Below are 15,087 nucleotides of genomic sequence, written 5' to 3'. Positions count from 1 at the left end.
TGGGTATGTATGAGTGTGTATGTATGAGTGTATGTGTGTGTGTGTGTGTGTGTGTGTGTGTGTGTGTGTGTGTGTGTGAGTGTGAGTGTGAGTGTGAGTGTGTGTGTGTGTGTGTGTGTGTGTGTGTGTGTGTGTGTGTGTGTGAGTGTGTGTGTGTGTGAGTGTATTCTGGTTGAGACAGCAGTATATTAGGAGTGGTGGCAGTCTGTCTGTCTCTGTGTCTGACTGTCACACTGAAAAATACACACACTCTCTCTCTCTCTCCTTGTCTCTCTCTCTCTCTCTCTCCTTGTCTCTCTCTCTCCTCTCTCAAATTTAAATTCAAATTCAAAATAGGCTTTATTGGCATGAAATATCAACGTACTTATTGCCAAAGCAAGTCCAACATACAAACAAAAACATATATACACAATAAAAAATACCATAATCCATAAAATTAGCAATAACAGTAAAACAATCAACAGAAACTCATTAAATTACAAAATAATGGTTCAATCAGGTAATCATTTTACAGATGTAGCCGCCCAGAATCCATTGAATCGCAATTAAATTAAATTAAATTCAATAGTCTTTATTCTAGTCATGAATGTAATATATACAATGTTGCCAAAAGTCAAGTAATAATGACTAATAATAACTAACTATTCTGATTGTAATGATTATAATGCACTCATAATGTGTTCACACTGTAATGTGAATGAGGAAGAGAAGGTTAAACAGCTTTCTAGTAGAAGTATCTGTTTACATTATTATAAGTTGGTTGTAGAGCCCCCTCTAGTGGAGAGATGTTGTTACTACTGCTGGGGCTGCATTATGGACCGTCCTGACGTCATCACAGAGGTAGCTTGGATGGTGGCGGAGTGAGGCAGCGCATTGATTGATTGATTGATTGAATTGATTGATTGAATTGAATTGATTGAAAACTTTATTAACAGATTGCAGAATGGGTACAGTGTACAGTACAGCTCAATACATACAATTGTTAAGGGGATGCAGACCAGAGAAAGACTTTCGTCTTGTTTACATCAGGGTCCCCCGTTTTCAATTCATAGTGACATTTATGACATACACAACATACATGACATCATGACATTTATGGCATAGGGACATACATGACATACAGGTATATAGTACTGTTACATTTGTGACATATACGATATACAAATAGGGAGAGGGGAGAACTCTGAGGACAGGAGCAGGGCTCTGAATCTGCGTTTTGTGAACATTACCGAGGAGGGCCGCGAGGGTAGAGACGTCACCCATCTTATGTCTCAACTGATTCCTGAGCTTCTGGGGAGAAAGAACTTCCCGGAGCCCCTGGCCATTGCACCCCTAACCCCAACCCCAGACAGCGGCACAGCCTCATTACATCCTCCAGGTACCAGGATAGAGCCAGGATCAGGAGTCTTGCCAGAGAAAAGAAGGAGTTGCTTTACATGGGACATCGCGTCTATATTTCCCCGACTACAGTAAGGCAATGCATGACAAACACTGTAGTTTCATCATCACTGTAAAGAAGAAACTGCGGGGATGGGGGTTTCGAGTCGCCCTGCGTGGCAGCACACCTGAAGTGAAGACTGAGGGCAAATGGAAGAAGTTCAACTCTCACGAGGAGGCAGAGGCCGTCTGGATGCCATCATCAGTGAACGCTTCCTTGAATTCCACAGGATAAACTACACTACCTAACTATTCCAATAGCAATGCTCGTTTAAGTATAGATATCCTCCCTCCAATTAGCAGCAATTAGCTTCTCAAATATCTGTTTACATGTTTAAGGAAAAATATGAAACGGTCATGAATTACCATTGAAATCCAATAGTGTTAAATGAAAATGACTTAGAGTTGAAAACGGTGCTGAAGTGTGCAGGTGGGAGGAGCTCTGAGACTCAGTTCTGAGTCCATTTATGAACCACATGAGAGAAAAGCTAGAGGTCACACAGGCTTAAGACAGCTGCCTGCTGTTTATTCTTTTGACTGTTTCTTTCTTTTCTTCTTGATGTTTTTATTATTTGTATATGTTGTTGTTTAAAAGAAGACTTGCTGAATCTATAATAAATGGTTAATAAAAAAAAACATTTGAAACAATAACTTCTTTGAGCAAGGTACATCAATATTTTGTAAAAATATAAAAAAGAGAATATGAAAAGATTTTGTTTTTCAGTGTAACATAAGTAACCTTCAAACTGACTATAGGGCTTAAACCACTACACCTTGTATTCAACATCTTTATATTTAATGGTTATCGTGTGCAGTATCACAATTAATAAAACGACAACACATCATTCACCAGGCCAATATACAGATTACAAAACATACATTCAAAACTAAAAATAGAACATTTACAAACCAATGAGCTTCTAGATAGACACTAGAAAGATATGCAGCCAGTATGAGCTTCTAGAGAGACAGTAGGATCTATCAAATATCAAATATCCACACGGGTCCTTCTGGGTTTAGATGTCCACGTTTATTTAGTAAGAATAAAAGAACAAAAGACTAAATGCACAATATTCAATGAATGGTCATTCTTCCTAAGCGAAGAGACAGACCCAAATCCCACAGTAATGACCAAAATAACCAAAGGTGATGAAATACAAATACAATGGTTGCATATTGTTGTCCAACCTACCCAGAGTATGAAAATAAAGATTTTGACTTCCCCACATGCAAAGGAACAGAGGTATTGAAAATAGGAATCAAATATGTGAATATGCAAATATCCAATCAAACAAACTTTACCCCGGTAGGCTATAAACTAGGGATGCACCGATATGAAAATTTGCCACCGATACCGATACCGATCGTTCAACTAACACAATCGGCCGATACCGATACCGATATTTGTGGCAATTTTTATTTATTTAAAATTTTAACTTTTTTGTCATATTTTTTTTTTATGAAACTACTGTATATTTGTGTTACAAATTGTGCTCACCGATATGAACATAGGCCTCTTTACTTACTTAAAAAAAGGAAACATCAAGAAATAGCACTATCTCTCTCCCAGTATGTTCTGCAGGGCTGCAGCTAGATACTAGTTCTCCCAGTATGGTCTACCGGCTGGGCTGCAGCTGGATAATTGTCTCAACCAGAGTCTCAACCAATGACATTTTGATTGACAGTCGATTCTGCCAATTACGTCACACACCGCTTGCACCCGCCTCTGCTGCTACCACCAATCGGCAAGCGCGTATAAATTTTTTACTTCAGCTTTTGTCCGCCATTGATTTTGACGAGAGAGGTTTTCTAGAACAACAACAACCGCGCGGCCGATGTTTAGCTTTTAGCTCCGCAGGATGACTTAAATGAGGCATAATGATTTTACTGCAACGATTGTTATAATAAAACAAAGCCTTTCTATACATGTGTCTGATTGAAAACTTTATTAACAGATTGCAGAATGGGTAAAACTCAGGGCTCTATGAACAACGGAAGGAACTGAGCTAGTATGAACGCGGGCTTGCTACGTTCGGGTAAATAATATGCTGATGTTATTGAACGTGTAACACTAACTATATAACGTTAATGCCACAAAACGAATGCCTTGTTAATCATAAGTAGTAATTTTGATGCAGTAGCTTGTGTGTGTGTGTGTGGGGGACTGGGGACGGCGTTGTGCAGGTCGCGAGTGAACTTTATTTTGTCTTTTGACGCTACACAAATTGATGGATATTTATCGGCTACTGCCATCGGCACATTCGAGCTTATCGGCCGATTGCAGTCAACAAGGCACTTATCGGCCGATACCGATACCCGACCGATACATCGGTGCACCCCTACTATAAACTGTGTCCCTCAGAACAATGATAGAGTGACTGAGTGAATGTAACTCCTAATGACCTCATCTTTCACAACTCAGCATCTTCAAGATCAATTTAAATCCAAAACCCTGGTTAGAGGAGCTGTGAATGTCACTGATCTCTACTTCAGCTCACAAAACTCAGCAGCCTCCCCAAAGTGATGTAACGCAAGTCCAGGATAGAGAGGCTGAGTGAATGTGGTGTTGACTCTGTGCAGGAGGGTCATGGTGTCAGAGACGCTGTAGAAGGACAGAGTACCTGCCCTGTGATCCAGGTACACTCCTATTCTGGAGGACCGGGGGCCCGGTACTGTTATGCTCTTGTTATTGTGTCTGAAGATGTAATCATCTGGTCTGCAATCAAAAGCCCAGGATTTGGAACTTAATCCAAATCCACTGTCCACCCCGGTGCCTGTTCTACGAATGTCTTTGTAGGAGGCTGCTACAGAAACCCCTTCACTCCACTCCACCTCCCAGTAACAGCGTCCGGTCAGACCTTCTCTACCCAGAACCTGACAACACCATCCAATAAATCTTTCTGGGTGATTAGGATATGACTGCTCTTGATGCATTTCATGCATATATGTTGCTTTTCTGTTCCCCTCAGACAAAGACAGTTCTATGTTTGCTGTGTTTGGGTCCAGTGTGATCTGAGAGGAATATTGTAAGAAGTCAGCTCTGGTCTTGGGCTCTGGTGGCAGTAAAACATTAACTGCATTCACTGTTGTTGAGATTCTGGGCCACTGCTCTTTCAGAACGTCCTGTAGTTTGTCTCTCAGCTCAGACACGACCTCAGTCACATCTGCAAAGTACAGGAGAGGAAGGACACTGATGCTGGGTAAGTCTGTAGACTCACTGGGACTGGAGAGGGAGGGGTAACTCTGTAGAAAGTGGATGTGGTCCTCTGTGTGTGAGAGCTGCTCCAGCTCAGTGGCTCTCCTCCTCAGGTCCGCTATCTCCTGCTCCAGTATCTTCTGCAGTTCTTCAGCCTGAGTCACTGTGGTCCTCTGTCGGGCTCTGATGACCTTCTTCAGCTCAGAGCGCCTCGTCTCCAAGGAGCGTATCAGCTCAGTAAACATTCTCTCACTGTCCCCCACTGCTTTATCAGCAGAGCGATTGAGAGAATCAACATCCTGTTGGGCCTCTTTGAGTCGCTTCTCTCTCTCCTGGACTCTGGTGGACTTTCTGCTGACTCATGCCAAGCTCTTTCTGTCTCTCCGTCCTTTCTGCTGCAGCTGAGACTGTATCATGGCCTTTATGTTCATCCATGGAACACAAATAACAGATGCACTGCTGATCAGTACGACAGAAAACATCCAGAATCCTGTCATGACGAGAGCAGGTGTTCTCCTGAAGCCGTGTGGAGGCTTTGACCAGCTTGTGTTTCTTTAACGGAGCTACAGTATGATGAGGCTGGAGGTGAGTTTCACAGAAAGAGGTCAGACATACCAGGCAGGACTTGAGGGCTTTCTGCTTTCTCCCAGTGCAGAAATCACAGGCCACATCTGCAGGTCCAGCATAACAGTGATCAGGAGGAGCAGCTTGGGGTCCTGTCTTCATTAGTTGTTCTATCACTTCAGCCAGCATGTTGTTTTTCTTCAGAACAGGCCTCGGAGTAAAAGTCTCCCTGCACTGGGGACATGTGTAGATCCCCGTCTGATCATCGTGATCCCAGCAGTCTTTAATACAGCCCATACAGTAGCTGTGTCCACAGGGAATAGTTACCGGATCCTTCAGTACATCCAGACAGAGAGAACAGCAGCACTGGTCCCGGTACAGATCAACTCCTTGCTGCGCCATTTTATTCTACAAAGACAAAGACAAGAGTGAACTCTGACCGTGTGGGTGGGAGGTACTTCCTGGTTGTAGAGTGAACTCTGATCATGTGGGTGGGAGGTACTTCCTGGTTATAGCTGTCCAGGGGAGGAGTCGCTTTAAAGAGACAGTGTCTATTTTACTGTGATTCATAGATAGAAGATGTTTTACATAGTTCAGGACTTTCTCTCGTCATCAACTACCTCTCATTTGTTTACTTTGTCAAGTAAAACCACTAAAACTCATAAGCACAAAGAGACAATGGAAATGGTATACATACATACATACTCTCTCTCTCTCTCTCTCTCTCTCTCTCTCTCTCTCTCTCTCTCTCTCTCTCTCTCTCTGATTGATTGAAAATGTTATTTAACAGATTGCAGAATCAATGGGTACAATACAGTACGGCTCAATACACACAATTGTTAAGGGGATGCAGACCAGAGAAAGACTTTCGTCTTGTTTACATCAGGGTCCCCCAATTTTCAATTCATCATAACATAAATTTATGACATACCAGATCTACAAATATACAGTACTGTTTATGAGTACAAAAATAGTCTAAAAATAGAGTATATACATTTGAGGGGGAAGAAACTGTACATTAGAGGAGGTTGGGGGGGGGGGGGGGATATCTCTTTCCTTTACACTTCTCTCTCTCTCTTGCTCTCTCTCTACCTCATTATGAAATTATAATGCAATGAAAACCTATAAAACCCATGATTACAGTTGTTAAAAGGAGAATAACTTGATGTTACCAAATATGCATTAGTAAATAGGTACAGTACGTAGGTACGTTTAGCAATTATGCCACAACAATGTGGAACGGCCTACCCACAGCCGGGAAATAATGTGAATCCCTGCCCTCCTTCAAAACCGCTCTCAAAGAGCACCTATGGGTGGCTGCAATTCCAAACTGACCGGTAAATGTCAAAACCCCCCCAGGCCCCCACGCACCCACCTCCAAAGTACAGTTTCTTCCCCCTCTAATGTATATATTTTTTATGATCTCTTTCTCTTAAACAATACTGTATATTTGTATATCTTGTATGTAATAATGTCTGGATGAAACAGTACTGTATATCTGTGTGTCATGTATGTCATAAATGTATGAGGATAATTGTGTGTTGTTAGATGTATGAGGATAATTGTGTGTTGTTATGTAGTACATTCCTACAGAATCCTACAATAATCTAAGGTTATTGTAGTACAGTACAATGAGATTGCTTATCTGGAAGGAGGAGAAAGGGATCATATTGATAGAATTGTTGATCTCTTCATCTGACTTAAAGCAGATGAAGAATTAAACGTGTAGCCAGACAAACCACGAACTATAGTCCAATTCAACATTTATTTGAGCCAGAGGCCAAGGTGAATAAGACAAAAGATTATCAGAAAACATTAACAGGGCTGTCTGTGTACAGAAATCACAATCAGGTTTGCATTCTCAAACCCCAATATGTACAGAAACAGTCACTTGGTAACATAATTTGAACATACATTGACCATACTGTAAGCCCTTTTTTGCATATAAGTAAGCCTGGTTTCTAAGCTAAGTTACATTCTAGTCTAACCAAACATCGTGGTTCCATCCGGCTTACTTACATGAAAAAGCAGTAGTCTCTCTGGTGGGGGCGCGGGGTGGAGCCGCAGATCGGGGTTGGGTGATCTGGGCTCCTGAACTACCAATATATTCGCTCTTATATACTATAATTTCTGGCCAATAATAGCACATTTTACTAATACAGTTGGTCCAATCAGGCGTCTTCTGTGGGCGGTCTCCTGTGGGGGCTGGCAGCCCCCACCTCTGGGTTTCTTTGGGGGGGGGGCCGGCTGCCCCCACCTCCTTGATCTTCTGTGTGGATCTTGACTCAATACCCAGAGGGGGCCGCTAGTGGCCCCCGTCATTGTCTTCCTGTTGAGTCTGTCCCCAACAGGTTCTTGTCCGTGGGTGGGGGTTGGTGTGATGTCATCTGGTGGGGTGGTGTGAATAGCCCCCTCCTTTGGGCCATATTACCATACAGTACTAACCAGAATTCTATAACAAGAGTGTAATCACCCTTCAAACCTTATTTCTAATATTATGGTTTACTCTTTTGATACTAAACAGTTGATTAATAGATAACTTTGTTTGTGTTTTAGTGTCCCTGACTAATCATTTCTTCAGCATGTCTAAACTGGCCTGCCCTGTGGGCAGCGCAGCTGTCCTTGATCAGCATTTACATACAGTCAGTTTGAAAAGGTGTAGTGGGGGGTTGAGAATGGCTCTCCCCTGGCAGTTGAGCCGATTTTGGTGTGGTATTTTGCTGAGTACAGCAGGGTTTTGCTAGTGGCCCCCGTAGGTGTGGTGGTAATCTGGTCACAGTAGGTGTGACCTTTGTCTGTTCAACTGTCTCTAGTCTCGTTGCTCATTTAGCCCTGCAGCCCATTCTGCTAAACAGTATACAAGACATAATGTTATGGTTTCCTAATTATTCACACCTATTAATTATGAAATTCAACGTCAATACTACCACATTTCCCCACTTTGACGATTCTTATCGTCACATATGATATATTGACTTGATTTTCTATACATACTAACCATACATTTAAATAATAAAATTCATTTTTTCCAAAATTAAAATTCATTTCTTCAAATTTCTCAATTTCTTTTTCTTTTTCCATTTTTCTTTGGTACATATCATCAATTAGCTTTTGCTCATCAAGGCTCCTAGCCAGAGGCCTACTTTTTAAACAACAACTTTTGGGCTTGTTGAAAACAATAAAACAATTTAATCTAATCATTATACCTTTAAATAAAACACAATTTTTTAAAACCCATTTTTCTTAAGTTACAGCACTTTTGATTCCACATTCTTTCATAAGATCTGGGGGAGATAAAAAAATTAGTATTCATTTTTACATACATTTTGCTTTTTTCTCTTGTTAATTCCTTTTCCAAGACAGCACAATCACATTTGCATAATCAAATCAGTTGGTCTTCTCACCTATCCTCCCCCCTTTATGAACATATCATGGACATAATACCTACCACCACGGCGCATCAGTCGGGCAGGGAAGGCGGAGCACCACTCAAGGAATTTTTTTTTTCACCACCTCACTTTGGCCATAATCTACGCCTAATATTCTACCTATGTGAATGTGTTTAGTACCCCTGCGTTGTGTCATAATCTATACCAGTTGTTACCGTTCAGTCACCTCCCGTTCAACATACTAATCAACCACCACATCCCAGAGGCCCTCGCTCATCTTTTTTGCACAGTCTCTGACCGTTTTTGCCACCCCCTTCACCCCGTTTGTAGGCCTGTGATCTCGTCACATTCTGACCCATGACTGTATTTCCTTGGATCTACAGACGACTCTGTCAGCCTGGCGGTTTTTCCCAAACCTTTGGCCGCTGTTCTCGGGGCTATGTTGAAGGAGGGGCCAGCGTCCACAAGCGACCTCTTTTCACAATCCAACAATCTCCCACAGGAAATGACTGAACGGGTTCACACCATTGTGTCGTAATCTAATGAAATGTATTCCTACACCTCCTCCACGATTCCTCTACCTGTGATGGTCCGTCTTCCCCCCTCCACTGAAACCTGCGAGGGAATACACAAAACAAATTTCTTTTCACATAATATGAAATATATTTCCAAGAGAAACCAAATGGTAATCATTATGCAAACGTGATGGGACCACTTAGCTCTTGTCGACACTCTGTTGACGTTTTGACGCCACTTCCTCCAGCCTCCAGCTTTCTCCACTCACCCAGACCATAACAGATGAGAAATAAGAAACAAAAGGCAAATAATCAAAAAAACATTCCAACAGACCTCACATGTGAAAGTAAATTACCATTCATACCCAAAAATAGCAAATCAATGAAATCAACAAGCTCCAAACTCAGACCACCTCAATGGTTATTTAGAAAGAAAATAAAATAAATTTAAAACCCTACATCTAAACCTCATCACACCTGTCATTGTGATTTTGACACCTCTCAAGCCAGCACAGTCACCCCAACAGGTCCCATTCAAACCCATTCAGGCCACACACTCAAAAATTAAAATAAACATATGTACTGAGTGACTACCCCCTCTAAAAGAAACAATACCAAATGAAAGCAATAAAACAAAATAAAATCACTTTAACTCTTAACTCTTATCGCTCTGCAAATGACTATGTGTCTCTAATTCTAACCTGTCTTCCTATGTGTCCCTCGCTCACATCACAGTTTCATTCACCCCCTGAAATTAACACATCCTGACACACACTCTCACGCCACTCAATTCATTCACAGTTACACTTATCATTTGAACCTAAACAAATACTTTCAAACTCTCTCTCATACAACTCGTTAATCAACCACAAACCGACAAACAATGTTAGTTCTTCTGCTCTCAACTTTCCTGCTCTCAATTTTTCTGCTCTCAACCTCAGGCTACACTCATCTCCGGCTAATACAATCCACACTTAATTTCTACACTCCTACCTACTGCCAGAAAGAGTCTAGGAACTCTCCCTCAACGACAGAACCTCAAAGCATTCCTAGTACCTTGAGAGTCTACCGCTATTCCCCCTAACCAAAAAGCTAGCCCTCCAAAAGTCATAACCCCATTGAACGACTACCTCCCTGATCGTCTCACTCACTCACCCAGCTGTGTTCTGTATTAGCACGCTTCCTGTCACACCTTCCATGTCCCTTGTCGTAAAAAACAACTGTCAACTGTTATCTCACTTTCTGCAATCTTCACCTCTGACCTCTACTTCCCCTGCATCTCTCTGATTAGCTCCGCTCCGTCTTCCTGTCGTAAAAAACAACAGTCATTGTAACAGCTGTACATCTCGACCCCCCTCGGGCCTTGAGACCTGTTACAAAAGGATTCCTACCCCCCTGGGCAATATAACCCTTCTCCACTTCTGTCCCTTTTGCTACTGGCACCTGGTGCAAGCTCCTCACACGCCCCTTGTCTATATGCAGGCCCCCTGCGGCCTTGTTGGCCCCCGGGCCTACAAAGCCCCATTATTTCCTGCAATCAACAAAGGGTTAATCATTGCACACAAATCATCTATAATACACACATTTTATCTCAACTACTGTAAACACAATCATATCATTAAAGTTACAGCACTCAAACAGGTCCCCCGCCACTAAGTTATCCTATTGTGACCCCCGGACTCGCAATAGATCTTAATATAAACATCAGCCTATTTAAATCAATGGCCTCAAAGCTATACCAAGTATCAATATCTGACATTTTAACATCAATGCATTCTATACAAGTATCTTTTCAAGCTACATAAAACACAACATCATTATTCCAAGCTTACAATTGTACACGTTACATAAATTTAAAAAACTGGAAATACCCCATCAACTCTAATTATTATACATGTAAGCATGCTTCATTTCAACATAACATTATAGTGGTTAGTCATAAATGTGCACCAAGCCTCAATTGTTGTAAACAGGTTTAGGAATGTTCCTCTACTGTATACTATTTTTAATCAATCAACTACTCATCCCCCCTGGATAAAAATATTCCTGTGTCAAACGTGCGTATGTAAACCAACCACTAACAATGTTACATCTCAGAAATCAAACACTATCATCAGTTAAGTTCCATTCATGCTAACTCACATAACTATACAAACACAACCATTTTACATAATGCAGAGTATACCCTTACCCGTTATTCCTGTCCCCTGAGCGAATTACCACGAATGCATTGATCCACGTTGTACCGCGCATGCGCAGTAGCCAACGGCGCACCCCGGACGATGTATTACGGCAAAGCATAACTAATATCATAAACGCCTTGTTTCAACACAACACACCGCCACGACATCCACCGCGTTCTTTAACTCTTCCCAAACATCATTCTCAAAACTCGAAACGTAACATATGTCGCTCGCCAACTCCACAAAACAACGGCACGCAAGCTAACTAGCCTAGCCAGCCCTAATGCGACGTTCAATGCCCTCACGGGAGCCGTGCCTTTCAAGATCCGTCCATCCCTGTAATCCGCCCAGTACCAATCCAACCATAAACAATTCACACATGCTTAAAATAACCAACTACCTCAAAAGAAAATAATTTCTAAAACATTCACACCATCCAACGCCGCACACATAGTCCAACACGAATCATCTCTCCTACCCTTCTCTCCGCCCGGCTCCATAGTACCGTGAACGTTACACCCTCCCTTCAACACCATGACGTCATCAAGCAGCGACTTCTTAATATCATACACAATCGTTACCGCATCAATAATAACCCTCAAAACGGCCACAAACTCTCCAACCTACACCTCGATTCGCTTCCTACCTGCAATCGCCGCCACAGTGTTTAATCAATTCTCTCATAACGCCATCGTAACGTCCCCAGTTTCACCGCAGACTTTTCCACAGAGCTAAGCTAGCTAGCCCCAATCACCAATATGACTCGCCCCAGACCCATGTTCGTTGGTCATTAAAATATCATAACAATACAACAATAAGCCCCTACGTTTCCTCAATCATTCCTAACCCTAGCCATCGTTCCCACATTCAATCATTACTGAATGTTTAAGCTTACCATAGCTTTGTAATCGAATTCCCACTAAGTACTTTATCAGTCATCTTAACCAAATGTTTTTAAGCACATCGTCCGCCTTCGTCACAGCGCACGCAATTAATCAACACACCGGTTATGTTCAAGATCAAAAAGGATCTCCGGACCCGCTCGATATTATGCCTAAAGTCGAACATACATCTCCATTTAATTCGGCCGAAAGTTTCCCGCAGACACGTCCTGTCTATCACGCTCAGTCAGCAAACCATTCTATTATTGAGCCTCTCGAACACGCCGGCCCGCTTATATCAATTAATACGTGATAATCCTGCAACCGCACAAACCACGTTTCCCCAATTACGCAGGTCCTATATCATCTTTACCACACCTGATTTGCATGTTCTAAATAGCAACAGAGCCCATCTTATACACGGCTCTCTTTCCCCCTCAGAACAAGCAAATTATCAATCATTACAGCGCCCTCTCCCGAGAATATACTTTAGGGATCCTTATACACTCAGGACGCGCTCCTGTCGCACGCCACCAGATTACCGCGCTTCCTGGCCAGAAAAGCCTTTCATCTGTCGCCATGCGACGCTATGACCATTTCCCATAACCAGATAGTTTGTGCCCCCTTCTACGTCATCATATTACATGAGGCCTCATCTTGGTGCAACCCCCCTTGTATAGTTCATAAAGTATATTCCATACGAGACTCAACCCCCGTGGCCCGCATAGGCCGGGAACGGCCTCTTGTGTCTGAACAAACACACAAACATAAAAAGCCCACGTTTGCATGTTCACTGCACAACAAGCGCGATCCCTATACCTCCGGACATCCTAACCTAAGCTAATCTAACCACCGCTCCCCCATTCTTGTATGCAAAAGGCCATATTCACCGTGGGTCCCAACAAGTGGCGTACACAACCAGCCTCCATCCTGTCCCTCTGTCCTCCATTCCAGACCACAAGCCCCTGTCTGCAACTTCAAACGCAGCAACCCCCAGCTCTTTTCCCTGCACGTCCCCAACACACAGCAAGGTCCAGAGACCTCACCGCACCTCTTCAGGGGGGGATACAACAGGGTGGGAAGAACGGCACCATTTCTGTAGTAAATTCCTACAGAATCCTACAATAATCTAAGGTTATTGTAGTACAGTACAATGAGATTGCTTATCTGGAAGGAGGAGAAAGGGATCATATTGATAGAATTGTTGATCTCTTCATCTGACTTAAAGCAGATGAAGAATTAAACGTGTAGCCAGACAAACCATGAACTATAGTCCAATTCAACATTTATTTGAGCCAGAGGCCAAGGTGAATAAGACAAAAGATTATCAGAAAACATTAACAGGGCTGTCTGTGTACAGAAATCACAATCAGGTTTGCATTCTCAAACCCCAATATGTACAGAAACAGTCACTTGGTAACATAATTTGAACATACATTGACCATACTGTAAGCCCTTTTTTGCATATAAGTAAGCCTGGTTTCTAAGCTAAGTTACATTCTAGTCCAGGGGTGGCCAACCAGTCAGAGACTAAGAGCCACAAAAAAATGACTGTGGTACCACAAAGAGCCACACCATATACCAGCGTTTCTCAACCTTTTTTTTCAGTCACGGCACCCTTCATGTGTTTATAGGTCTCACCCTCTGGCCTCTGAAGTTGCTAATGTCTTTTTTATTTGGGCCTCACAGGGTTAAAAGTACCCTGTGAGACCCACGGTTGCAAAATTACAAAATCACTTTTAGCCATTTAAAAAAATAATGTTTATTTAAAAAATGTTAAAGGGGAACTATTTTACTATTTCTTTCACTATTTGGGCACTTTTACACAATTCCTGTGAGTCTATGGAACACCTAGATTTTTTTCAAAAAAAATGCATTGCTTTGTATTTCTAATCAAGTACTAAAAACCGCATTTTTCTACCTCAAGATCTTAAGCCGTTTTGAGGCTGGGCTCCAACCACTGTGTGGCCTGGTGCCAACTGCCACATCAACTGCCACATTATTATGCAGCTGAGAAATCTCTGACATCACAGATATGCACATTTTCAGATGACTCAGTTCAGTGAGGGTGAATATTGTGAGAGGAGAATTGGAAGAATTCGCCAATATGAGAATTAGAGACATATATCCTATTAATATAAGTCCACATAGCTAAGAAACAATGGTAAACACTGAAAAAAGCCATTTATAAGATAGTTCCCCTTTAAGCACATGTATAGTCAATTGGTCCTGTTGTTCAGCCTCACTATGCTATTTGATAGTAAATGTGTTTATATGTCCCACCCTCTGGCCTCTGAAGTTGCTAATTTCTTTTTAATTTGGGCCTCACAGGGTTAACCTCTTAAGCCCGAGATATACAGTAAAAGTGTATATTTTCAGCATTATGTTTGTTTACCAATTATTTTAACTGTTATTAGTGAAATATAAGATTATAGAAATCTCACGGCATTGAGTCGGAAACCGGCGCATATTGACAGGAGGAAGTGGCACAGCCAAAAGTGAGTGTAGTCTTTTGAAGGAAGAGACTCAGGGCTTTCAAATTTCGAAAAACTACCCTACCCAGCTCACACCAGCCCCTGTCAATCATCTGACTTCTGGATTTACTTTTTAATTTCTCTTATTTTTTGGGATTATCTCCCACAAACCTGAACGTTATTGCCATAAAACAGAACGCAGTTAGTTTCTCTACCTTTCTGTGAACGTCTTGCAAAAAACGGTGTTGCAATATGATGAAAAATGGTGGAGAAATTTACATTATAAAAAAGATGGCAGAATTCAGTACTGTATATACAAAACCTTCTGTTTAATCATCTTCCCTTTATTCATTTGCTTAGATTTTTCAGGTCTGGTCAATTTTAGCATGGTGTTATTTACAGTCAAAGATAATTTTTTTTTAAATAGAATTGATATTCTCCTTTGGTT

The 15,087-nt window shown here is 41.8% G+C and overlaps 1 protein-coding gene across 1 annotated transcript; it reads right to left on the bottom strand.

The window, feature by feature from the left end:
• Positions 1-3,921: 3,921 nt before the first annotated feature.
• On the bottom strand, positions 3,922-5,599 carry LOC311229437 (tripartite motif-containing protein 16-like; the record flags this gene model as incomplete). The annotated part of the gene is given in 3 exon segments (XM_084315520.1): positions 3,922-4,975; positions 4,977-5,212; positions 5,312-5,599. Coding segments are annotated over 3 exon segments (1,578 nt in total).
• Positions 5,600-15,087: the final 9,488 nt, after the last annotated feature.

The sequence above is a fragment of the Notolepis coatsorum genome (assembly GCF_963971535.1).
Source record: "Notolepis coatsorum genome assembly, chromosome: 6".
Taxonomy (NCBI): Eukaryota; Metazoa; Chordata; class Actinopteri; order Aulopiformes; family Paralepididae; genus Notolepis; species Notolepis coatsorum.
The sequence above is the reverse complement of the archived record's forward strand: the minus strand, read 5'-3'. Positions and strand labels throughout refer to the sequence as shown.